Source organism: Salvelinus fontinalis, unplaced genomic scaffold (assembly GCF_029448725.1).
Source record: "Salvelinus fontinalis isolate EN_2023a unplaced genomic scaffold, ASM2944872v1 scaffold_0005, whole genome shotgun sequence".
NCBI lineage: Eukaryota > Metazoa > Chordata > Actinopteri > Salmoniformes > Salmonidae > Salvelinus > Salvelinus fontinalis.
Genome location: NW_026600214.1, coordinates 140,441 through 166,878, shown reverse-complemented (window position 1 = coordinate 166,878; position 26,438 = coordinate 140,441). Strand labels below are relative to the sequence as shown.

Sequence of the window (26,438 nt, the reverse complement as noted above, 5' to 3'; positions counted from 1 at the left end):
ACTCTGGCTGCTTCGGTGCTATTTTTGACGGTAGCTGTGATGGTAGCTGCAATGTAAATCTGATTTATACCTCAAATATGCACATTTTTCGAACAAAACATAGATTTATTGTGTAACATGTTATAGGACTGTCATCTGATGAAGTTGTTTCTTGGTTAGTTTGGTTGGATCTTGGTTAGTTATGTTGGTTTTGTGCATGCTACCTGTGCTGTGAAAAATGTCTGTCCTTTTTTGTATTTGGTGGTGAGCTAACATAAATATACGTGGTGTTTTCGCTGTAAAACATTTTAAAAATCGGACATGTTGGCTGGATTCACAAGATGTGTATCTTTCATTTGCCCTATTGGACTTGTTAATGTGTGAAAGTTAAATATTTCTAAAAAATATCTTTTGAATTTCGCGCTCTGGCTTTTCAGTGGAATGTGGGAGGAGTTCCGCTAGCGGAACCCCAGAGTCAGACAGGTTAACTTGTTATGGCTGCAGGGGGCGTATTGAATAACTGGAAATATGTGCCCATTTTCAAACGGCCTCTTACTCAATTTTTGCTCGTACAATATGCATATTATTATTACTATTGGATAGAAAACAGTCTCTAGTTTCTAAAAACGTTTGAATTATTTCTCTAAGTGGAACAGAACTCTTTTTACAGCCAATTTCCTATCCGGAAGTGAGATTTCCAAAATCGATGTCTCTCTTTAAGAGCTTGTCCATAAAAGGGCATGTCACTTAGGACTGTAGAAACACGTCATACGCCTTCCCCTGGGTGTCATGCGGAAGTGAGAGAAGAAATCACTTGATTATCTCGTCCTGGGATTGAACACAACCTCTTGGAGTGAGTGTTGCGCAGTTTATTTTTCTTTCTGGGCACGAAGTAGGACCTGGACTCGGCTCCTGGAAAACGCTCGTTAAAGGTGAATATGATCTCCGGCTTCGATTTTATTTGATACATGTCACAATATCATCCTAAAGTATGTTTTTTCAATATAGTTTAATTATATTATTGAAATTTATTCTGGACTTTAGACGTGATGCGACGCAAGAATTTTGTCAACATGGAGAGGTTAGCACCGCACTGCCAGTGTGCTTGCTAATTCAAGAGGGAAATCGTTCGTTCTGGATCGAAATAAAGACGTTTCTGAACAAAGGACCCCTTGGAGAACATTCTGATGGAAGATCAACAAAGATAAGGACCCAATTTGGGATGCTTTTTCATATATCTGTCGAACTGTGCTATCGCTACCGTTTGACTAGAATCAATGCTGCTGTGTGCTAGCTATTGTAGTAAGCTAATATAATGATATATTGTGTTTTCGCTGTAAAACACTTAAAAAATCGGAAATATTGGCTCTATTCACAAGATCTTTCTCTTTCATTAGCTATCCACCATATATTGTTCTGAAATGTTTTATGATGTGTAATTAGTAGTTGACGTTGGTGTCTGTATTTTCTCTGGCTACTCCCGTGCGATTTCTGACTGTAGCTATGATGGTAGCAGTAATGTAAAACTGATTTATAGCTAAAATATGCACATTTTTTGAACAAAACATAGATTTATTGTGTAACATGTTGTAGGACTGTCATCTGAGGTAGTTTTTTCTAGGTTATTTAGGTTGGTTCTAGGTTAGTTAGGTTGGCTTGTGCATGCTACTTGGATCCTACTTGTGCTGTGAAAAATGTCTGTCCTCTTTTTTATTTGGTGGTGAGCTAACATAAATATATGTGGTGTTTTCTCTGTAAAACATTTAAAAAATCGGACATGTTGGCTGGATTGACAAGATGTTTATCTTTCAAATGCTGTATTGGACTTGTTAATGTGTGAAAGTTAAATATTAAAAAAAAATAGATTTTGAGTTTCGCGCCCTGCACTTGAGCTGGATGTTGTCATAGGTGTACCGGCGTCGGGCTGCAGCCATAACAGGTTAACAAGGCTAATCTGAAAACAAGACTCCCCAAATTCTATCAGCATATCGATTGTGCAACCAGGGCTGGTAAAACCCTGGATCATTGTTATTCTAACTTCCGCAACGCATATAAGGCCCTCCCCCGCCCTCCTTTCGGAAAAGCTGACCACGACTCCATTTTGTTGGTTCCAGCCTATAGACAGAGACTAAAACAGGAAGCTCCAGCGCTCATGTCTGTTCAGCGCTGGTCCGACCAATCTGATTCCACGCTTCAAGATTGCTTCGATCACGTGGACTGGGACATGTTCCGCATTGCGTCAAACAACAACATTGACGAATGCGCTGATTCGGTGAGCGAGTTCATTAGAAAGTGCATCGGCGACGTAATACCCACAGCAACGATTAAAACATTCCCAAACCAGAAACCGTGGATTGATGGCAGCATTCGCGCGAAACTGAAAGTGCGAACCACTGCTTTTAATCAGGGCAAGGTGACCGGACACATGACCGAACACAAACAGTGTAGCTATTCCCTCCGCAAGGCAATCAAACAAGCTAAGCGTCAGTATAGAGACAAAATAGAGTCGCAATTCAGCGGCCCAGACACAAGAGGTATGTGGCAGGTCTACAGTCAATCACGGATTACAAAAAGAAAACCAGCCCCATCGCGGAAAAGGATGTCTTGCTCCCAGACAGACTAAACAACTTTTTTGCTCGCTTTGAGGACAATACAGTGCCACTGACACGGCCCGCTACCAAAACCTGCAGACTCTCCTTCACTGCAGACGACGTGAGTAAAACATTTAAACGTGTTAACCCTCGCAAGGCTGCAGGCCCAGACGGCATCCCCAGCCGCGTCCTCAGAGCATGCGCAGACCAGCGGGCTGGTGTGTTTACGGACATATTCAATCAATCCTTATCCCAGGCTGCTGTTCCCACATGCTTCAAGAGGGCCACCATTGTTCCTGTTCCCAAGAAAGCTAAGGTAACTGAGCTAAACAACTACCGCCCCGTAGCACTCACTTCCGTCATCATGAAGTGCTTTGAGAGACTAGTCAAGGACCATATCACCTCCACCCAACCCGACACCCTAGACCCACTCCAATTTGCTTACCGCCCCAATAGGTCCACAGACGACGCAATCGCAACCACACTGCCCTAACCCATCTGGACAAGAGGAATACCTATGTGAGAATGCTGTTCATCGACTACAGCTCAAGATTTAACACCATAGTACCCTCCAAGCTCGTCATCAAGCTCGAGACCCTGGGTCTCGACCCCGCCCTGTGCAACTGGGTACTGGACTTCCTGACAGACCGCCCCCAGGTGGTGAGGGTAGGTAACAACATCTCAACCCCGCTGATCCTCAACACTGGGGCCCCACAAGGGTGTGTTCTGAGCCCTCCCCTGTACTCCCTGTTCACCCACGACTGCGTGGCCATGCACGCCTTCAACTCAATCATCAAGTTTGCAGACGACACTATAGTGGTAGGCTTGATTACCAACAACGACGAGACGGCCTACAGGGAGAAGGTGAGGGCCCTCGGAGTGTGGTGTCAGGAAAATAACCTCACACTCAACGTCAACGAAACAAAGGAGATGATCGTGGACTTCAGGAAACAGCAGAGGGAGCACCCCCCTATCCACATCGACGGGACAGTAGTGGAGAGGGTAGTAAGTTAAGTTCCTCGGCGTACACATCACGGACAAACTGAATTGGTCCACCCACACAGACACCGTGGTGAAGAACCTCAGGAGACTGAATAAATACGGCTTGTCACCAAAAGCACTCAAACTTTTACAGATGCACAATCGAGAGCATACTGTCGGGCTGTATCACCGCCTGGTACGGCAAATGCTCCACCCAGAACCATAAGGCTCTAAAGAGGGTAGTGAGGTCTGCACAACGAATCACCGGGGGCAAACTACCTGCCCTCCAGGACACCTACACCACCCGATGTCACAGGAAGGCCATAAAGATCATCAAGGACAACAACCACCCGAGCCACTGCCTGTTCACCCCGTTATCATCCAGAAGGCGAGGTCTGTACAGGTGCATCAAAGCAGGGACCGAGAGACTGAAAAACAGCTTCTATCTCAAGACCATCAGACTGTTAACCTCTCTGGGGCAGGTGGGACGCAATCGTCCCACCGGCCAATAGCCAAGGAAAATACAGCGCGCCATATTCAAATAAAATGATATAAAAATCAAACTTTCATTAAATCACACATGTAAGATACCAAATTAAAGCTACACTCGTTGTGAATCCAGCCAACATGTCAGATTTCAAAAAGGCTTTTCGGCGAAAGCATAAGATGCTGTTATCTGATGATAGCACAACAGTAAACAAAGAGAGAAGCATATTTCAACACTGAAAGCACGACACAAAACGCAGAAATAAAATATAAATCATGCCTTACCTTTGACGAAATTCTTTTGTTGGCACTCCAATATGTCCCATAAACATCACAAGTGGTCCTTTTGTTCGATTAATTCCGTCGATATATATCCAAAATGTCAATTTATTTGGACCGTTTCATCCAGAAAAACACAGCTTCCAACTTTCGCCACTTCACTACAAAATGTATCAAAAGTTACAAGTAAACTTCACCAAAACATTTCAAACTACTTTTGAAATACAACGTTAGGTATTTTTAAACAGCCACCACTAACATTGAGTGGCTGCTGCCAACATACTAACTCAACTCCAGCCACTTTAACTTCTTGGAACTATAGGGGGTGCTGTTCTGCATTAGCATATTTGTGTCTCCAAATTAAACTGCCTCGTGCTAAATTCTTGATCGTACAATATGCATATTATTGTTATTATTGGATAGAAAACACCTTCTAGTTTCTATAGAAGTTGGAATTTTGTCTCTGAGTGGTACAGAACAATTTCTACAGCACTTTTCATGACAGGGTTCAGATTTCAGAAATTTTTACCTCTGATCTGGAGTCTGTTTTTAAGGCGACAGTGAATGCTATGAAGAAACCGACACTGCCTACGTCTTCCTCTGGGTGTCTGTACGTCATCACGTTTTCAATGGAATCGATGGGACATTCACAGCCATTATAAAAGACCAAAATGTATAGAGACCGTCCTTTCTCGTCGTGCGCCTGAAGCGTGAAGGCCATCGGACTTGCCTCGTTCCAAATCGTTGTCTAACCAGCAATATTTCTCCGGTCATGTTTTCAGTCGTTATAGTTGTTAAAAACATCATAATGTAGTTAATTTGAACCGTTTTATAGCAATTTATATCCGTTTAGTGCGATTTTGAGGAATTTCTTTGTTGTGCACTCTGAAAGTTTGGACACGTTTTGGGGTGTCGGTCGTTGGTGGTGGACATTTCGAAGGACAGAGGACATCTATCGACCAAAAGACGTTTATAACATAGAAAGGATACATTGCCCAAGAATCTGATGGAAGAACAGCTCAAAGTAAGCAATATTTAATATGATAAATCGTGTTTCTGTCGAAATATTTTAAACGCATATTTCGCCATTTTGTTTGGTATAGCTTCACTTGGCCAACCCTGTATTGAAAAGTAAGGATAATTTTAAAAATGTAAATCAGCGGTTGCATTAAGAACTAATTTGTCTTTCGATTGCTGTCAACCCTGTATTTTTTAGTCAAGTATATGATTAGCTTTCAATTAAACTAGATCACTCTGATAGATGACGTCAGACATATTGAGGCTTGATTTCCTAGTATTTTTATTGTGTAACCACGGTTTTGTATGGCTAAATATGCACCTTTTCGAACAAACTGTATATGTATATTGTAAAATGATGTTACAGGAGTGTCATCGGAAGAATTCTGAGAAGGTTAGTGAAAAAATTAATATATTTTGGCGGTGATTACGTTATAGCGCTCTTTGGCTGGAATCGATGCTCTGGTAACGTTTGCACATGTGGTATGCTAACTTATTGATTTATTGTGTTTTCGCTGAAAAACGCTTAGAAAATCTGAAATATGGTCTGAAATCACAAGAACTGGGTCTTTCCATTGCTATGCTTTGTCTATTTTTATGAAATGTTTTATGATGAGTAAATTGGTCATACACGTTGCTCTATCTAGTAATTCTAGTCGATTTGTGATGGTGGGTGCAATTGTAAACTGTGATTTCTACCTGAAATATGCACTTTTTTCTAACAAAAACTATCCTATACCATGAATATGTTATCAGACTGTCATCTGAAGAGGTTTTTTCTTGGTTAGTGGATATCAATATCTTAGTTGAGCCGAATTGGTGATAGCACCTGAAGGAGTAAGAAACTGATGGAGTTAGAATAGTGGTGTATTTTGCTAACGTGTTTAGCTAATAGATTTACATATTTTGTCTTCCCTGTAAAACATTTTAAAAATCTGAAATGGTGGCTTTATTCACAAGATCTGTATCTTTCATCTGGTGTCTTGGACTTGTGATTTAATGATATTTAGATGCTACTATCTACTTGTGAAGCTATGCTAGCTATGCTAATCAGTGTGTGGGGGGATGGGGGGTGCTCCCGGACCCGGGGTAGAGGCTCGTTAGAGGTTAATAATGGAAAAATTGATCAAATGTAACACTAGCCACTATAAACAATGCCACTAAATATAATGTTTACATACCCTACATTACTCATCTCATATGAACAGTGGGGAGAACAAGTATTTGAAACTCTGCCGATTTTGCAGGTTTTCCTACTTACAAAGCATGTAGAGGTCTGTAATTTTTATCATAGGTACACTTCAACTGTGAGAGACGGAATCTAAAACAAAAATCCAGAAAATCACATTGTATGATTAAGTAATTAATTAGCATTTTATTAAATGACATAAGTATTTGATCACCTACCAACCAGTAAGAATTTCGGCTCTCACAGACCTGTTAGTTTTTCTTTAAGAAGCCCTCCTGTTCTCCACTCATTACCTGTATTAACTGTACCTGTTTGAACTCGTTACCTGTATAAAATACACCTGTCCACACACTCAATCAAACAGACTCTAACCTCTCCACAATGGCCAAGACCAGAGAGCTGTGTAAGGGAATCAGGGATAAAATTGTAGACCTGCACAAGGCTGGGATGGGCTACAGGACAATAGGCAAGCAGCTTGGTGGGAAGGCAACAACTGTTGGCGCAATTATTAGAAATTGGAAGAAGCTCAAGATGACGGTCAATCACCCTCGGTTTGGGGCTCCATGCAAGATCTCACCTCGTGGGGCATCAATGATCATGATGAAGGTGAGGGATCAGCCCAGAACTACACGGCAGGACCTGGTCAATGACCTGAAGAGAGCTGGGAACACAGTCTCAAAGAAAACCATTAGTAACGCGCTCTACGCCGTCATGGATTAAAATCCTGCAGCGCACGCAAGGTCCCCCTGCTCAAGCCAGCGCATGTCCAGGCCCGTCTGAAGTTTGCCAATGACCATCTGGATGATCCAGAGGAGGAATGGGAGAAGGTCATGTGGTCTGATGAGATAAAAATAGAGCTTTTTGGTCTAAACTCCACTCGCCGTGTTTGGAGGAAGAAGAAGGATGAGTACAACCCCAAGAACACCATCCCAACCGTGAAGCATGGAGGTGGAAACATCGTTCTTTGGGGATGCTTTTCTGCAAAGGGGACAGGACGACTGCACCGTATTGAGGGGTGGATGGATGGGGCCATGTATCGCGAGATCTTGGCCAACAACCTCCTTCCCTCAGTAAGAGCATTGAAGATGGGTCATGGCTGGGTCTTCCAGTATGACAACGACCCGAAACACACAGCCAGGGCAACTAAGGAGTGGCTCCGTAAGAAGCATCTCAAGGTCCTGGAGTGGCCTAGCCAGTCTCCAGACCTGAACCCAATAGAAAATCTATGGAGGGAGCTGAAAGTCAGTATTGCCCAGCGACAGCCCCGAAACCTGAAGGATCTGGAGAAGGTCTGTATGGAGGAGTGGGCCAAAATCCCTGTGGCAGTGTGTGCTAAACTGGTCAAGAACTACAGGAAACGTATGATCTCTGTAATTGCAAACCAAAGTTTCTGTACCAAATATTAAGTTCTGCTTTTTTGATGTATCAAATACTTATGTCATGCAATAAAATGCAAATTAATTACTTAAAAATCATACAATGTGATGTTCTGGATTTTTGCTTCAGATTCCGTCTCTCACAGTTGAAGTGTACTACCTATGATAAAAATGACAGACCTCTACATGCGTTGTAAGTAGGAAGACCTGCAAAATCGGCAGTGTATCAAATACTTCTTCTTCCCACTGTATATACTGTACTCTATACCATCTACTGCATCTTGCCATCTTGATGTAATTGTAACGGATGTGAAATGGCTAGCTAGTTAGCGGGTACGCGCTACTAGCATTTCAATCAGTTACGTCACTTGCTCTGAGACTTAAGTAGGGTTTCCCCTTGCTCTGCAAGGGCCGCGGCTTTTGTGGAGCGATGGGTAACGACGCTTCGTGGGTGTCAGTTGTTGATGTGTGCAGAGGGTCCCTGGTTCGCGCAGAGGTCGGGGCGAGGGGACGGTCTAAAGTTATACTGTTACATAATACATGTATCACTAGCCACTTTAAACAATGCACTCTTATATGTTTACATACCCTACATTACTCATCTCATATGTATATACTGTACTCGATACCATCTACTGCATCGTGCCTATGCCGTTCTGTACCATCACTCATTCAGATATCTTTATGTACATATTCTTCATTCCTTTACACTTGTGTGGATAAGGTAGCTGTTGTGAAATTGTTAGGTTAGATTACTCGTGGGTTATTACTGCATTGTCGGAACTAGAAGCACAAGCATTTCGCTACACTCGCATTAACATCTGCTAACCATGTGTATGTGACAAATACAATTGGATTTGACATCCGACTTCAAGTGTATTTTTAGTCAATGTTTTTACAAGATGAGTGATGAGAAGAGAATCGTCCAGCTCATTGGGTCTCTTTCTACACCACCCATTTGCCATGTCATGAAATATGCAGACAGACGGATTAAAAGTATGTTTACATTGTAATACTTCTGACAGACAACTTCTAACTCCGCCCATAACTTTAGGAATTATAGCATTCCCAGAAAGCATGAATTATTTACTCATTAGATTTACACTTAAGACACGACTCTGTCGTTGTGCTGTAGAATTTGTTAATTTTTCTCGTGTAATAAATTCTATACATTAGTTTATCCTGGATTAATAGTACATTTTTGCTAACTTTAATTTCATTAGTTATGTTCCAACATTCCCTCCATCTTGTGACCAATATCAGTTATTTTAAAGTCTTGGTTCCAATAGTTTATATATTTTTATATATTTTTTTTTCTAAAAACACATACTAACTCACTCAAGAGATTTATCCTTAGTTTGATAGATTTATCACATTTGATGAATGTTTCTACATATTTACCAAGATGTTCAAATAATGTTAACATAACTACAAATATATAAACACTATAAAGACAGTGGATACTGAAGAACGTTAACTCACACTAGTGTCTGTATGTTGCAGAGTGGACTGGTTAGTCCAACACAGAGCAGCTCCACTCCTCTGTCTCCCAGGTCATTAAAGCTGAGGTTCAGTTCTCTCAGGGGGGAGTTTGGTGCCTGCAGAGCTGAGGCCAGAGTCTCACAGGATTCATATGTGAGTTTACAGTCAGCTAGTCTGGAGAGAGGAGATATGTTGACATACTGTTAAATATGCAAAGCTTTAAGAATAATGAGATGCATTAAGACAATAACAGAAGGACATGATTAGACTATGTTAAAAACATACTAACTCAGTCAAGATATTTAACTTTAGTTTCATATATTTATCACATCTATGTATGTTTCTGCATATTTAACAAGATGTTCAAATAATGTTAAAAACATAACAACACATAATTACTACAAATATGTCAACTCTATAGACAGAGGATACTGAAGATATTTAACTCACACTAGTGTCTGTATGTTGCAGAGTGGACTGGTTAGTCCAACACAGAGCAGCTCCACTCCTCTGTCTCCCAGGTCATTGTAGCTGAGGTCCAGTTCTCCCAGGGGGGAGTTTGGTGTCTGCAGAGCTGAGGCCAGAGTCTCACAGGATTTATATGTGAGTTTACAGCCATCCAGTCTGGAGAGAGGAGATATGTTGATACACTGTTAAATATGCAAAGCTTTAAGAATAATGAGATGCTGTCACGACTTCTACTCCTCTCCTTGTTACTAGCCACCACCGATTCCTTTTTCCTTTTCTGTTTGTTTTGTCTGATTATTTTCACACCTGGTTTCAATTGCGTTTATTTCTGTGTGTACCTGTTGCCTGCCTTAGTTCGTGCGGGATTAGACTTGTGTGTATTGCCCTCGATTGTATTTGATGTTTGTTGTGTTCACGATTTACACACGTGTATGTAAAGTGTCGGAACTGTGTTTGTTCCTCGGTGCGTTTGCACGAGTTGATTAGTATCGTGAGCGTAGTTTTTGGATTTTCTTCTGTGCCATTTTTGTATTGGTGGACTGTATGATTAAACACGCTTCTCAGACATCCCTGCTCTCCTGCGCCTGACTCCTACACCTCTCACCGAGACGCACGTTATCACAGATGCATTAAGACAATAACAGAAGGACATGATTAGACTATGTTAAAGACATACTAACTCACTCAATATATTCAACCTTAGTTTCTTATATTTATCACATTGTATGTATGTTTCTGCATATTTACCAAGATGGTAAAATAATATTAAAAACATACACATACTAACTAAATACAAAATATATAAAACACACAGTAGACACAAGATATTTTACTCACACCAGTGTCTGTATGTTGCAGAGTGGACTGGTTAGTCCAACACAGAGCAGCTCCACTCCTCTGTCTCTCAGGTCATTGTTGCTGAGGTTCAGTTCTCTCAGGGGGGAGTTTGGTGTCTGCAGAGCTGTGGCCAGAGTCTCACAGGATTTATATGTGAGTTCACAGCCATCCAGTCTGGAGAGAGGAGATAATCTGTTAGATATACAAATCCTTCATTATACTGATACTGTAAACATCAACTCAATAACAGAACTTACAGTGCTCTCTTGCAGGTTTTCACGACCGGCAGCAACCTCTGATAACCTTCCTCTATTGTTTTGTATGTCTTCAGGTCAAACTCCTCCAGCACCTCCTCTGACATCAGTAACAGGTAGGCCAGGGCTGAACATTGGTCAGGTTCTAGTCTTGTTTCTGAAAGAGTTCCTGAATGCAGGGAGGTCTGCATGTCTTCAACTAGAGAGTTGGCACCAAGTTCATTCAGACAGTGGAACAAGTTGATGATCCTTTCTGGTGAGGATTCCTCCTTGATCTTGTATGAAAGGTACCTGACTGTTCTCTCAACTGTTTTCTTATTGCTCTGTGTTGTTCTTCCTGTCGGTGTCAGAAGGCCTCGTAACAGATGCTGATTGGACTCCAGTGAGAGACCCAGAAGGAAGCGGAGGAACAGGTCCAAGTGTCCATTCTTACTCTTCAAGGCCTGGACCACTGCTTTCCTGTGTAAGTCAGACAACTGGATTGACTCCTCTTCATCAGCATCGTAATCATCATCGTAATAATCGTAATCACGATCATCATTATAATTAAAAGGGACTGCTTTGGGGGAGAAAACATTTTCCTCCTTGCCCAGACATGATTCTAAAGCATGCACTGCTGCTAGAAACTCCTGAATGCTCAGATGCACAAAGCTGTAGACCTTGTCTTGGTACAGCCCAGATTCTTCTTTAAAGATCTCTGTACACAATGCTGAGTACACCGATGCCTCTGTGACATCAAGGCCACACTCTCTCAGGTCCTCCTCATAGAAGATCAGGTTGCCCTTCTGCAGCTGTTGGAAAGCCAGCTTTGCCAGTTTCAGGATCATCTCTTTGTCTGACAGACAGTTCCTTTGGGTTTGTCTCTGTGGCTTTGTTGTACTTCTTGTTCTTCACAATGATTTGGATGAGCATGAAGTGTGAGTACATCTGGGTCAGAGTTTTGGGGACTTCATCCTTCTCTGCCTCTTTCAGCATCATCTCAAGGACAGTGGCTGACATCCAACAGAAGACTGGCATGTGGCACATGATGTGGAGGCTCCTTGATGTCTTCATGTGGGTGATGATTTCATTGGCCATTTCCTGATCTGTGACTTTCTTCCTGAAGTACTCCTCCTTCTGTGGATCATTGAACCCTCGTACCTCTGTCACCTGGTCAATACACTCAGGAGGGATCTGATTGGCTGCTGCAGGCCGTGAGGTTACCCAGAGGAGAGCAGAGGGAAGAAGATTCCCCTCGATGAGGTTTGTCAGCAGCACGTCCACTGAGGTTGGCTTCGTGACATCACAGCACTTCTCATTGTTTTTGAAGTCTAGAGGAAGTCGACACTCATCCAGACCATCAAAAATGAAAACAGTTTTGGTTTCACCATCTTCAATGCTGTCAATCTCTTTCAGATCTGGGAAGTAGTGGGAAAGAAGTTGCATCAGACTGTATTGGTCCTTTTTCAGGTTCAGATCACGGAAAGGAAGAGGAAACATGAAATGAACGTCCTGATTTGCTTTTCCCTCTGCCCAGTCAAGGATGACCTTCTGTACAGAGACTGTTTTTCCAATGCCAGCGATTCCTTTTGTCAGCACAGTTCTGATAGGTTTGCCTTGTCCAGGTAAAGTCTTGAAGATTTCGTTGCATTTGATTGATGTCGCTTGTGTGGTTTGTTTCTTGGATGCCATCTCTATCTGTCTAACCTCATGTTCATTACTGAGCCCTCCACTTCCACCCTCTGTGATGTAGAGCTCTGTGTAGATGTCCTTGAACAGACTTTGGTTTCCATGGTGTCCAATTCCTTCAGATATGTGTTGATACTTGTGTTTCAGATTAGCCTTAATGTCTTGTTGGACTGTCAGCAGAGTTTCACCTGTAGGAAAACAATGAGATTGATATTAATAACATAATACTAGAAGATTAACTTTTGAAAGTTAAAACTGATCAACATGATCAAATATTAAAGAAGTAATTTGATCAATAGAGATTTAAGGTGTGGACTGGGGAGAGACAGGGAGGACTGTTGTAACTCCGTCTTACCACTCCTACCCAGAGGGCTGTGGGTGAACCTCACAGCACCCTCGCTGTCAATCCTCTCCATCATCTCAACCGACTCCTGAACATTTTCATAGTTCAACTGGTAGTCAGAGCTTTTCCTTTGTTGTTCAGACATTTTGACATGTCTCAGAGGTTCCTGGCTGGATGAAGGTGACTCTGCTCTTTTCTTCTGGACACTTTCAACAAAACAGGGAGACATATCACTTCATTAATAATAGAGAATCAATTTCAACAACTGCATAGCTGAACTCAAGTCCTGGTGTTTCTTTAAACTAAGTGGCTGCAGTTCCCAATTCTCTGGAAGCCTTTTCCAGATAGCAAAAAAACAGAAGCTCCTGCGTATGTATGGGATTCTCTACTTTACATAGTCTCTGTTGTACTCATTCACTGTATGGTATTCTCTACTTTACATAGTCTCTGTTGTACTCATTCACTGTATGGTATTCTCTACTTTACATAGTCTCTGTTGTACTCATTCACTGTATGGGATTCTCTACTTTACATAGTCTCTGTTGTACTCATTCACTGTATGGGATTCTCTACTTTACATAGTCTCTGTTGTACTCATTCACTGTATGGGATTCTCTACTTTACATAGTCTCTGCTCTACTCATTCACTGGCCATTTCAGTGATGAATGGAGAAAGGTGCTTGTTTAATAAAGTTAGATCAGAATCAATATCTGCAAGATAACATAATTATGGTATTCTACAGAAGCCAATATAACAGCATAGTATAATGTTACTGGAGGACAAAACCCCAATATAACAGCATAGTATAACGTTACTGGAGGACAAAACCCCAATATAACAGCATAGTATAACGTTACTGGAGGACAAATCCCCAATATAACAGCATAGTATAACGTTACTGGAGGACAAAACCCCAATATAACAGCATAGTATAACGTTACTGGAGGACAAATCCCCAATATAACAGCATAGTATAACGTTACTGGAGGACAAAACCCCAATATAACAGCATAGTATAACGTTACTGGAGGACAAAACCCCAATATAACAGCATAGTATAATGTTACTGGAAGAAAAACACCACATTTCTTATGAGATTTTAGGATGGGTGTGAAAATTGTCAAATTTCTCTATGATTCAGCCAAAACTCAACAGCGTGTCACTGGTCAACATACAGTATATCACAAAAGTGAGTACACCCCTCACATTTTTGTAAATATTTGAGTATATATCTTTTCATGTGACAACACTGAAGAAATGACACTTTGCTACAATGTAAAGTAGTGAGTGTACAGCTTGTATAACAGTGTACATTTGCTGTCCCCTCAAAATAACCCACACAGCCATTAATGTCTAAACCGCTGGCAACAAAAGTGAGTACACCCCTAAGTGAAAATGTCCAAATTGGGCCCAAAGTGTTAATATTTTGTGTGGCCACCATCATTTTTCAGCACTGCCTTAACCCTCTTGGGCATGGAGTTCACCAGCGCTTCACAGGTTGCCACTGGAGTCCTCTTCCACTCCTCCATGATGACATCACGGAGGTGGTGGATATTAGAGACCTTGCACTCCTTCACCTTCCGTTTGAGGATGCCCCACAGATGCTCAATAGGGTTTAGGTCTGGAGACATGCTTGGCCAGTCCATCACCTTTACCCTCAGCTTCTTTAGCAAGGCAGTGGTCATCTTGGAGGTGTGTTTGGGGTCGTTATCATGTTGGAATACTGCCCTGCGGCCCAGTCTCCGAGGGGAGGGGATCATGCTCTGCTTCAGTATGTCACAGTACATGTTGGCATTCATGGTTCCCTCAATTAACTGTAGCTCCCCAGTGCCGGCAGCACTCATGCAGCCCCAGAGCATGACACTCCCACCACCATGCTTGACTGTAGGCAAGACACACTTGTCTTTGTACACCTCACCTGGTTGCCGCCACACGCTTGACACCATCTGAACCAAATAAGTTTATCTTGGTCTCATCAGACCACAGGACATTGTTCCAGTAATCCATGTCCTTAGTCTGCTTGTCTTCAGCAAACTGTTTGCGAGCTTTCTTGTGCATCATCTTTAGAAGAGGCTTCCTTCTGGGACGACAGCCATGCAGACCAATTTGACGCAGTGTATGGCGTATGGTCTGAGCACTGACAGGCTGACCCCCCCACCCCTTCAACCTGTGCCGCAATGCTGGCAGCACTCATACGTCTATTTCCCAAAGACAACCTTTGGATATGACGCTGAGCACGTGCACTCAACATCTTTCGTCGACCATGGCGAGGCCTGTTCTGAGTGGAACCTGTCCAGTTAAACCGCTGTATGGTCTTGGCCACCATGCTGCAGCTCAGTTTCAGGGTCTTGGCAATCTTCTTATAGGCCAGGCCATCTTTATGTAGAGCAACAATTATTTTTTTCAGATCCTCAGAGAGTTCTTTGCCATGAGGTGCCATGTTGAACTTCCAGTGACCAGTCAGTATGAGGGAGTGTGAGAGCGATGACACCAAATTTAACACACCTGCTCCCCATTCACACCTGAGACCTTGTAACACTAACGAGTCACATGACACCGGGGAGGGAAAATGGCTAATTGGGCCCAATTTGGACATTTTCACTTGGGGGTGTACTCACTTTTGTTGCCAGCGGTTTAAATATTAATGGCTGTGTGTTGAGTTATTTTGGGGGAACAGCAAATTTACACTGTTATACACTCACTACTTTACATTGTAGCAGAGTGTCATTTCTTCAGTGTTGTCACATGAAAAGATACACTTAAATATTTACAAAAATGTGAGGGGTGTACTCACTTTTGTGATATACTGTATGTGCTGTGGATGTGGGACAAAATGGCGCCGTAGAGAGAACACTGTGTTTCAGCGAGCTCCCGTGGCGTTCGTAAATTTATATTTTTACATTAATCTCCTAGCTTGAAAAAGTGGTAGAATTGGCTAAATAAGTTATCCTACACTGAGTTTTGACGGCTATTTCTCAAAAATCTCCGACAACATGCCCAACAGAACTACTAAGAACTCGACCAAAACCACCATCCCTGTAGATGTGCAGGAGGAGCTAGCTAACGTTAGCGAAGCTAACACCACTGCGGATCCAGGCACAATGGACATGGTGATTCAAAAGATGACGGATGACATTACTAAAGTGATCGACGTTAAGATATAAACGGTCTTGGAAGCAACAGCAGGCCATTCAGCTGAACTACAGAGGGTTATCAAGCGTGTGGATGAGGCGGGAGGAAGAATTGCTACAGTGGAAACTTCAACTACATCTATGGGCACTAAGATAAAAGCACCTGAGAAACAGGTGCGGGAAATGGCAGAGCACATTGACGACTTGGATAATCGAGGACGCAGATGCAATATTCGTGTTGTGGGACTCCCGGAAAATTCTGAAGGGACACGTTCAGTAAAATCTTTTGATGAATGGATCCCTGGCTACCTACAAATGGACACTAAGGCTGGTCGTGTGAAGCTGGACAGAGCACATCGCTCTCAAGCACCGATACCCGGTCCCAACCAGCGCCCACTGCCAGTGGTTATAAAGTTCCACAACTTCACCAACAAGCAGCGCGTCATGGATGCGGCTAGAAGCATCGGTTCTGACGGTAGTCAACGTAAAGGTCCAAAGGTCTCATTCTTCAATGATTATTCCACAGCGGATGTACGAAGATGCAAAGCATTTGATGAGGCGAAGGCTCGACTCAAGAGAATGAAGATGGACTACGCACTGCTGTACCCGGCCACATTGAAGATTATGGTCAACCGATCGCCTAAAAAAACTCTACACACCTGAAGAGTCTGCTGCGTTTATTGACTCTCTCGGGTAAATAACTTTAAGCTGCACCTCGGCAGCATTGGATAACTTTTTTTTTATTTGAATCTGATCATGAAACAGTGGTATGAGTTCTCACGTGCTCCGGTTCAGTAATATTCGTATCTTTATTATTTTTCTTGCTAAAGTAACTGCCGCTATATCTCAGACTGCGATGTGTGAGAATCTATATTGGTGCCCAGGCTTGGTTTTAGGTGGAAGAGCCTCAATCTTCTTCTATTGATTTTAATTTCCATATATATAAAGGATGAGGCTTTTGACTGGCAATGCGGACTTAAGAGTCTACATTGGAAAGTTGAAATCCCCTGCATGTTAGCTAGTGGGAAAACCCCCTTTTGGATCTTTACATGTTTAATTTTTGGGTTTAGTATAGTTCGAGTTCAGGGTTCATATCGTTTGTTTATGCTCGGTGAGATAGAAGAGAGTTCAACACATGGAAAAAGGTACCACCCCACTTTTACAGTAGGATTCAGTCTGGATATTGAACGGTCAAAGTGCAATGGCAGGTAACAGACCTGCCATTATGTACATTACCTTACATACATTACCTGTATGTACATGGAACATTATAGGGAGCCATAACCCCATTAAAAGGAAGAAGGTACTGTCTTTTTTTGAAAAAAGAAAATATTGATATTGCAAGAAACTCATTTGGATGATAAGGAGCATCTGAAATTACAACAAGGGGGGTTTGGTCAAGTGTTTTTCTCATCATTTACATCCAGAAGTAGAGGTGTAGCAATTCTTGTGAAAAAGAACTTACCACTTAAGGTCTTGAATTGTGTGAAAGATAAATTTGGTCGCTTTGTTATAATTAAATGGTACTTTACAAGGGCAGAACATTTCCATAGTGAATATTTACTTCCCCCCTGCCCACCCCCCTGATTTCCTCACTAAGGTATTTCTAGACTTTTCAGAATTAAACTCAGACACTGCAGTGGTTGGAGGAGATATTAATTGTTTGTTGAACCCCCTTATTGATAAGATTCCCAACAGTATAGCTTCACTCTCTCCTCAAGCTAAGTCACTTAAAGCTATTTGTGATGATCTGGGGTATGCTGATGTTTGGAGAAATTTTCACCCCTCCAACAGAGAGTTCACTTTTTTTTCTGCAACTCATGGATGTCAGACTAGAATAGATTACTTTTTTATGCCCAGGACGTCTTTGCAGTCTGTTTTATCCGCTAGGATAGGAAGCATAGTCATATCTGATCACTCGGAGATGATCCTGGACATAAAACTCAAAGGGGCATTCAATCTGACATTGGAGGTTGAATACAACCATTCTTAAAGACCATACATTCACACAGCTACTAAGAGGCGGAAAAAGCGGGAAAAGCAAAAAACGTTAGAGGGTGAATTAGGAACTAAGGAGAAGGACTACATTAAAACTCCCACTCCTGCCCTAATAAAGGAAATATCAGTCCTTAGATGAACGTTGGACTCTCTCCTAACACAGGACGCTGAAAAGAAAATTAGATTTGTCAGGCAAAAGCTATATGAACATGGCGATAAGCCAGGAAAGTACTTGGTGTACCTAGCTAAAAAGAGAGCGGACTCACAGTCAATTGCTACTATTACTGATTCTGATGGCAATCATTTATATGAAAACACATTTATAAATGACTAATTTAAGAAATTTTATGCAAATCTTTATGCCTCAGAACTGCCAAATAATGCACCCAAATTAATGGAGAATTTATTTTCTAAGATTGAGCTCCCTACTATTTCCGAAGAACAGAAGTCTCTCCTTAATGCCCCTATTACCGAGGAAGAGATAATGTTCGCAATTAAGAATCTGCAAAATGGTAAGGCCCCAGGACCAGACGGGTTTTGTAGTGAGTTCTATGAAGAGTTCCATGGCCTGATCCTTGAGCCATTGCGTGATATGTTTAACCACTCATTTTCAAATGACCAGCTCCCTCAAACGCTGAGAGAAGCCAACATATCACTTATTCTCAAAAAGGGAATATGTCCAGAGTCTTGTTCCTCGTACAGACCAATTTCCCTTCTGAATGTGGATAGAAAATTGTTTTATAAAATTCTAGCCACAAGATTAGAGGACTCACTGCCACTAATTGTGAAAGGAGACCAAACTGGCTTCATTAAGGGCCATAAGTCATGCTACAATGTCAGGCGGCTTCTTAATGTAATTCAAGCCTACCAACAAAGTGCTATCAATGGTCTTGTGCTCTCCCTAGATGCTGAGAAAGCATTTGATCGTGTGGAGTGGTCTTACCTATTCTTTGCTCTAAATAAATTTGGTCTAGGGGACAACTTTATAAAATGGGTGAAAGTTTTATATGATGATCTGCAGGCTGCTGTCCTTACTAATAGGCTAAGGTCAAATAGCTTCTCTATATACAGCGGTACCAGACAGGGCTGTCCTTTGTCCCCTCTCCTATTTGCACTCGTTATGGAACCACTGGCCGAGGCCATCAGGGTAACGCCTGCTATACAGAGGCTGCTCATTGGTGATGTTCACCATAAAATAAGCTTGTATGCTGATGATGTCCTGATATTCATCTCTAGTCTCGAGACTTCAATTACATCTCTTGTTAATATTATTGAATTATCCAGGAAATTCTCAGGCTACAAGATTAACTTAACTAAATCAGAGGCTATGCCACTTGGTAACCTTCACTCTGTACCTAATACTTCTCCCCCCTTCCCTTTTAAATGGTCTCCCTCAGGTTTTACGCATCTGGGTATATTTGTAACTCCTAAATTCCAGCAAATATACAAAGCCAATTTTGTTCCCTTGTTTGATACAATAAGACAGGATCTGGAGCGCTGGAACTCTCTCCCGATTTCTTGGTTGGGTAGAATATCCCTGTTGAAAATGAACATTTTACCTAGACTACTTTACCCAATCCAAATGATCCCAGTATTACTCTCCAATAAGGTAGTAAAGGATGTAAATGGATGGCTAAGTTCCTTTATATGGAGTAAACGCAAGCCAAGACTAAAGATGGCAATATTGCAGCTGCCAAGTTCTATGGGGGGCTTGGATCTGCCCAATATTAGGTTCTATCAGTGGTGTGCCCAACTATGTTATATTTCTGACTGGATCACAAACGATGACTCCTCTATTTGGTTAGACATTGAGACTTCTCTTTCAAAATACCCCTTAGAGGATCTTTTATTTAAAACAGAAGTTTCAAGTCTGTAAAAGATCACTGCAATAATCCCATTACACTTAACACACTCAAAGTATGGAGATCAGTTCAACACTTCCTGGGAAGGTTCAAACTAACCTCTGCTCTTACCCCAATTCTTAACAACCCAGATTTTGGTCCAGGATTGCTGGATGCTGGCTTTAACTTTTGGCTTAATAAGGGCATACGCAGACTAAATGACTTATTTGATGATAAGATTTTATTGTCATTTGAGTAGATGGTCGAGAAATAGACTCCCAAAGCAGGACTTTTTCCGCTTCCTACAAGTAAGACATATTCTGAAGAGCACCACCTTAATTGGTAACCCTGATATGTCTGTCATTGAATGCTTTTTTTCCCACGAAGGAAAATGTCTGTAAGTCTGTTTTATGATGCTTTAAGGTCCTTTTCTGCTGTCGACACACAGAGGGTGAAACAAGTGTGGGAGAAAGAATTGTCTGTTACTATTGACGAAGAGATGTGGGAGGACATTTGGAGATATGCAAAAACAATATCTATATGTAACCGTACTAGAGCAATCCAATTAAGAATAATACACAGATTGCATATATCCCCAAATCGCAGACATGCCTTTAGCCCCTCTTCCTCTTCTCCTCAGTGTCTTAAATGCAAAACTGATACAGGCACCCTAACACATTGTTTATGGTCATGTACCAAAATACAACGATACTGGTCTGGTGTTCTGCAAGAAATTGAAAAGATCCTAGGGGTTGATCTAGAATTGGACCCAGTTTCGTTACTGTTAGGTCTCCCTAGTAGGCATGTTACTTCTGTGGGTAAGAGGAGGCTTTACAACATCCTTACCTTCGCAGTGAGGAAAAACATCCTTTTACGGTGGATTAGTGATAAGGTTCCTTCTATTAAAGATTGGCATAAGATACTATTTGAATGGGTGCCTCTGGAATATCTGACATGTACATTGCATTCTAAAACAGATCAGTTCTACAAAGTTTGGGAACCCTATCTAAATTACCTAGAACCTGAGGTAGCAGCTATTATGCTGCAAGGATTCTCTTAGAATGGTGGTGATCTATGTATTTAAGAATTACACTGTACATTCCATGTGTGGAACCTAACTTCTTGGTTTAAACTGAGCTTTTTGTTTAATTTCTGTTGGTAAGTTTGTTTAAAATGTATGTATTGAGAGACGCAATGATGGGGATGGGGTGAGAGAAGCGCCGAGCGGGGAGAGGAAAATGGTGTATGTATGTATGTGTGTATGTATATGTGTATGTATGCGTATGTATGTATATGTATATATATACGCAGGTAAGTAAGTGAGTGCTGTTTTTTTGCTTTGTCTCTGTTGTTGTATCTCTTAATATGGGTGAAAATTGTGAAATTCCAATAAAAATATTGTTACAAAAAAAACATATATGTGCTGTGATTGAAACAAAACACAGGTGTGATGCAGTTTGTTAACTATGGAACGTCGTTTGGGTCTTTGCGTGTCAAAAAAAGATGTCAAATAAGCTTGTTGTCCAATCAGGACCTGAATATGACTGTACGTCATGTAAAAAACTGTATGAACGTGTTAAATTATTATGTAGTTATTACACGTTGATTACACTATCACTCGTATTTCATTTGTCACAACCATTCATTGATACGTATACTATGATGCTGGTAAAGTTGTCTTGCGCACCTACAGTGCTGGTCATAAAAAAAGCTAGCTAGCTCATGGATACAAACAATGTTCTTCCCCAAAAACATAGCAAAACGACAATCTGTTTCAGTAGCTGTAGTTAGCCAGCTAATTTATAAGACATTTCTAATTTGATTAATGGTGGTTGGACCCATCTATGTGAAGCTAGCCACAATAAGGATTAGCCACAATGAGGTTAGCCTTCAAAATAAAAGTATGTCATCGACAGTGATGCAAATAAATACAAATAGTAGAATTATGCCATAAATGAATAGATGAATAGTTGGAATGTTGTTATATAAAATCAAAAAAAGACCATTTGTTAATTTGACAAAAATCTGTTGAAATCACACTGATGTACGGGCTCCAGAGTGGCGCAGCGTTCTAAGGCACTGCATCTCAGTGCAAGAAGCGTCACTGTAGTACCTAGTTCTAATCCAGTCTTTATCACATCCGGCCATGAATGCGAGTCCCATAGGACATACTTATTTCACTGTACAGCCTTACCTATGGATTGTGGATCAATGACATGTGGTATCAGTCTACTCAGTGACAACCAGAGGACATTAGTATCATAGCTCTTATTGCGGATCTCTGAAACAACTGAATTGAGCAACATTTATTGTCAACCTATGTATATTGAACAGAGGAAAACCAATACTGTGTGGATGTTTTGGAGTCTGATAACTTTGAGGAGGACGTTGGGAAAAAATATCTTGGGTGTTGAGTAGACTGATTCCCCAAACCTCAGGTAAAGCTGTACAGTGCAATATGTATGTCAATACACACAATAGGCTGACTGGGGAGGTGATTTAGCAGTCACAGTCCCACGATAATTTTGCATTGTGTTCTGTGGGTGTCACCGAGGAGACTGATACCCCATTTCATTGGTTCACATTCTAACCTTGTTTAACATTATCTAGTCTAAATATGGCATGATTCCACCAATTGTAACCTTCTGCATCACTTTCAAAGAGGTCCTTTTATTTTGAAGGCAACAGCAAATTCAACTATTGTGCCTAATCCTTATTGTGGCTAGCGTCACAACACATAACCCCGGTCCGGTCGAGCCTCACTAGCCAGATGAAGCTAGCATGCTGCTTATAACGTTAGCTTTGGGTAACAGGGTTAAGTAGCTGGCTAGCTATTTATTTTCTTGAACTGAAGTTCATTATCAATAGGCGAACAACAAGTGGCAACCTAGCTAATATTTACTCACAGGGATTCCTAAATCATTGCTAAGAATAATGAAAATGACTGCAGTTTCTACTGGTCATTGTTTTCAGGCTGGTTGTATTGGTGCTAGCTAGGTACCAAGCTAAAGCTAGCTACCCCAGAAGTTGCGGTCGAAGAAATAATGCCTTATTACCAATGCTGTATTGTAACATCGTTCTTGGACGGCTTATTTGCAGACTGTTTTGCAGACTTTTTGTACAGCTTTGACAGTGCTACTGATAGTAGTGGTGGTGCTTGGCTTGCAAGTGCAAATTCAGCACACACAACATTCTATAATAGAATTGGTGTTATTTGACGTGTCAAATTAAAAGCTTATTTGACACGTCAAATAGTGTTCTTTGACATATCTTTTTTTGACACGCAAAGACCCAAACGGCGTTCCATAGTTAACACCATCTGCTCTAAAATTCACTTACTGTACATCATTCAAAACACCACTGTACAAAACTCAATAGCTGATTGAGATCAAATGGTTGGCTTGCAGAGATTCTGCAGGGAAGTTTCACAGGTAAAACTTGAAAAATTTTAATTCACGTTTGAGAGTGAAAATAGTGAATAGAGGGTGACCAAACATTTGTGTGTAAAGTAGAGGTAAAAAAACACATGGATGTAACCAGGCTTCCATCCAACCTTTTATGACAGTAAAGTACATCTCGGATACAATTTTTAAAGACAGGCCTGCCTTTACCAACAAACAGACAATTTGTTGGTAAACTTTCCAGAAGTCGACAAAACAAAATACGCAGTGGGATCTTGAGCGTTTGTAAAATAAATTATGTGAGAAAAGGTGGTGGAAATGCCTATACACAAATATATATATCAATTATAAATTGTATATAAATATATATTACCTAAGTAAAGTTTGAGTCACGTGATGATATGGTTTGTGGTCCTTTCAATACAACTGCAGTTTATTAGGCAACAGATGAAATAAGTAATGATGGGTGATGCACAGCGATGAGCTTGATGATTCTCCTTTCAATAAATATGGAGGGTCTTATTCTGGTGACATGTGGGTTCTGTCATCATTATAAACCAGATGATGATCTATGGGGTTATAATAATGACAGAACCCCGTGAGTTTGTATTATGAATTTCATGGTCACACAGTAAGATTCGTGGTTGCAAATACGATTCCTCTTCAAGCTACTTCCTGAGATTTGATTGATGGCACAATCTAGCTAATGGTGGCAACAATAGGCAGCTGATTGGTCTGATTGGTCAGGAGTAAAAGGTCCTGCCCCCACAGCTGTTTAAACAATTTTTTTTGCGAATCTCTTTCTACAAACTTTCGGTAGAATGGCGCCGAGGGAGATGGCTGCCGTGTCACGATCCCGTAACCAATGGTGCTATTGTGTATGTTTTTTTCGCATTATTTGTAACTTATTTTGTACATAATGTTTCTGCCACTGTGTCTTATGACAGAAAAGAGCTTCTAGATAGCAGGACAGTGATTACTCACCCCGTACTGGAGGAAGACTTTTTCTTCAACGAGTCGGACAGGAAGGATTTACTTCAGACGCCCTACAAGGCCCTCATCCCAGTCATTCACAGGAGAAAGAGCCAGAAGTATCGTGGACGACTGTCCAGGTGCCTTGTAACGATCCGTCGCCAAGAGAGTAATCTACCTTTACCATCGGTCCTATTAGCCAACGTACAATCAATTGATAATAAAATAGACGAAATACGATCAAGACTATCCTATCAACAGGACATTATTAAAAATGGTAATATCTTATGTTTCACAGAGTCGTGGCTGAACGACGACATGAATAACATACAGCTGGCGGGTTTTAAGCTTTTAATTCAGGATAGAACAGCGGCCTTTGGAGGTCTATGTATATTTGTAAACAACAGCTGGTGCACGAAATCTAAGGAAGTCTCGAGGTTTTGCTCACCTGAGGTAGAGTATCTCATAAGCTGTAGACCAAACTACTTACCAAGAGAGTTTTCATCTGTATTTTTTGTAGCTGTCTATATACCACCACAAACCGATGCTGGCACTAAGACCACACTCAATGAGCTGTATACGACCATCATGTTAAATATGCAACCAGAGGGGGAAAAAACTCTAGACCACCTTTACTCCACACAAAGAGACGTGTACAAAGCTGTCCCTCGCCCTCCAATTGGAAAATCGGACCATAATTCTATCCTCCCGATTCCTGCTTACAAGCAAAAACTAAAGCAGGAAGCACCAGTGACTCGGTCAATAAGAAAGTGGTCAGATGAAGCAAATGCTAAGCTACAGGACTGTTTTGCTAGCACAGACTGGAATATGTTCGGGGATTCTTCCACTGGTATTGAGGAGTACACCACATCAGTCACTGGCTTCCTCAATAAGTGCATTGATGACGTTGTCCCCGCAGTGACCCTACGTCGTACATACCCCAACCAGAAGCCATAGATTACAGGCAACATCCGCACTGAGCTAAAGGCTCGAGCGGCCGCTTTCAAGGACCGGGACACTAACCCGGAAGCTTATCAGAAATCCCGCTATGCCCTCCGACGAACCATCAAACAGGCAAAGCATCAATACAGGACTAAGATCAAATCGTACTACAACGGCTCTGACGCTCGTCGGACGTGGCAGGGCTTGCAAACCATTACAGACCACAAAAGGGAAGCACAGCCGAGAGCTCCCCACGAGCTAAACTACTTCTATGCTCGCTTCGAGGCAAATAACACTGAAACATGTATGAGAGCATCAGCTGTTCCGGAAGACTGTGTGAACATGCTCTCCGAAACCAATGTGAGTAAGACCTTTAAACAGGTCAACATTCACAAGGCCGCAGGGCCAGACGGATTACCAGGACGTGTACTGCGTGCATGCGCTGACCAACTGGCAAGTGTCTTCACTGACATTTTCAACCTCTCTGTCACGCCCTGGCCTTAGTATTCTTTGTTTTCTTTATTATTTTAGTTAGGTCAGGGTGTGACATGGGGAATGTATGTGTTTTTTGTAGTGTCTAGGGTGGTTGTAAGGTTTAGGGGGTTTATTAGAGTAGTTGGGTTTATGTTTAGTATAGAGATCTAGCTGTGTCTATGGTTGTGTGTAGTTGTCTAGGAAAGTCTATGGTTGCCTGAATGGGTTCTCAATTAGAGACAGCTGGTTACTGTTGTCTCTGATTGGGAACCATATTTAAGGTAACCATAGGCTTTAGTTGTTTGTGGGGAATTGTCTATGTGGAACGTTTGTAGCCTGTGTGTGTGCACTACGTTTATTAGCTTCACGGTCGTTTGTTGTTTTGTTAGTTTGTAAGTGTTTTGTTTCGTTTTTCCTTCTTCAAAATAAAAAGAAGATGGCTTATTTTCCTCATGCTGCGTTTTGGTCCGTCTCTCCTCTACACGATCGTGACAGAATTCCCCACCAACATTGGATCAAGCAGCATGAGCGGAACCAACAACAGCGGCAAAGTAACCAGGACTCATGGACATGGGAGGATGTTTTGGACGGTAAAGGTTGCTACACATGGGAGGAGATCCTGGCTGGAAGGGATCGCCTCCCATGGGAACAGCTGGAGGCACTAAGGAGAGCAGAGGCAACCGGAGAAGGGAACCGGCGTTATGAGGGGACGCGTCTAGCACGGAAGC

The 26,438-nt window shown here is 41.7% G+C and overlaps 1 protein-coding gene across 1 annotated transcript in view; it reads right to left on the bottom strand.

The window, feature by feature from the left end:
• Positions 1-26,438, bottom strand: part of LOC129841997 (NACHT, LRR and PYD domains-containing protein 3-like) — a 79,930-nt gene that overhangs the window by 11,955 nt on the left and 41,537 nt on the right. The window contains 6 exon segments of the mRNA XM_055910373.1: positions 9,381-9,554; positions 9,831-10,004; positions 10,686-10,859; positions 10,943-11,779; positions 11,781-12,795; positions 12,963-13,156. Coding sequence (XP_055766348.1) covers positions 9,381-9,554; positions 9,831-10,004; positions 10,686-10,859; positions 10,943-11,779; positions 11,781-12,795; positions 12,963-13,156 — 2,568 coding nt within the window.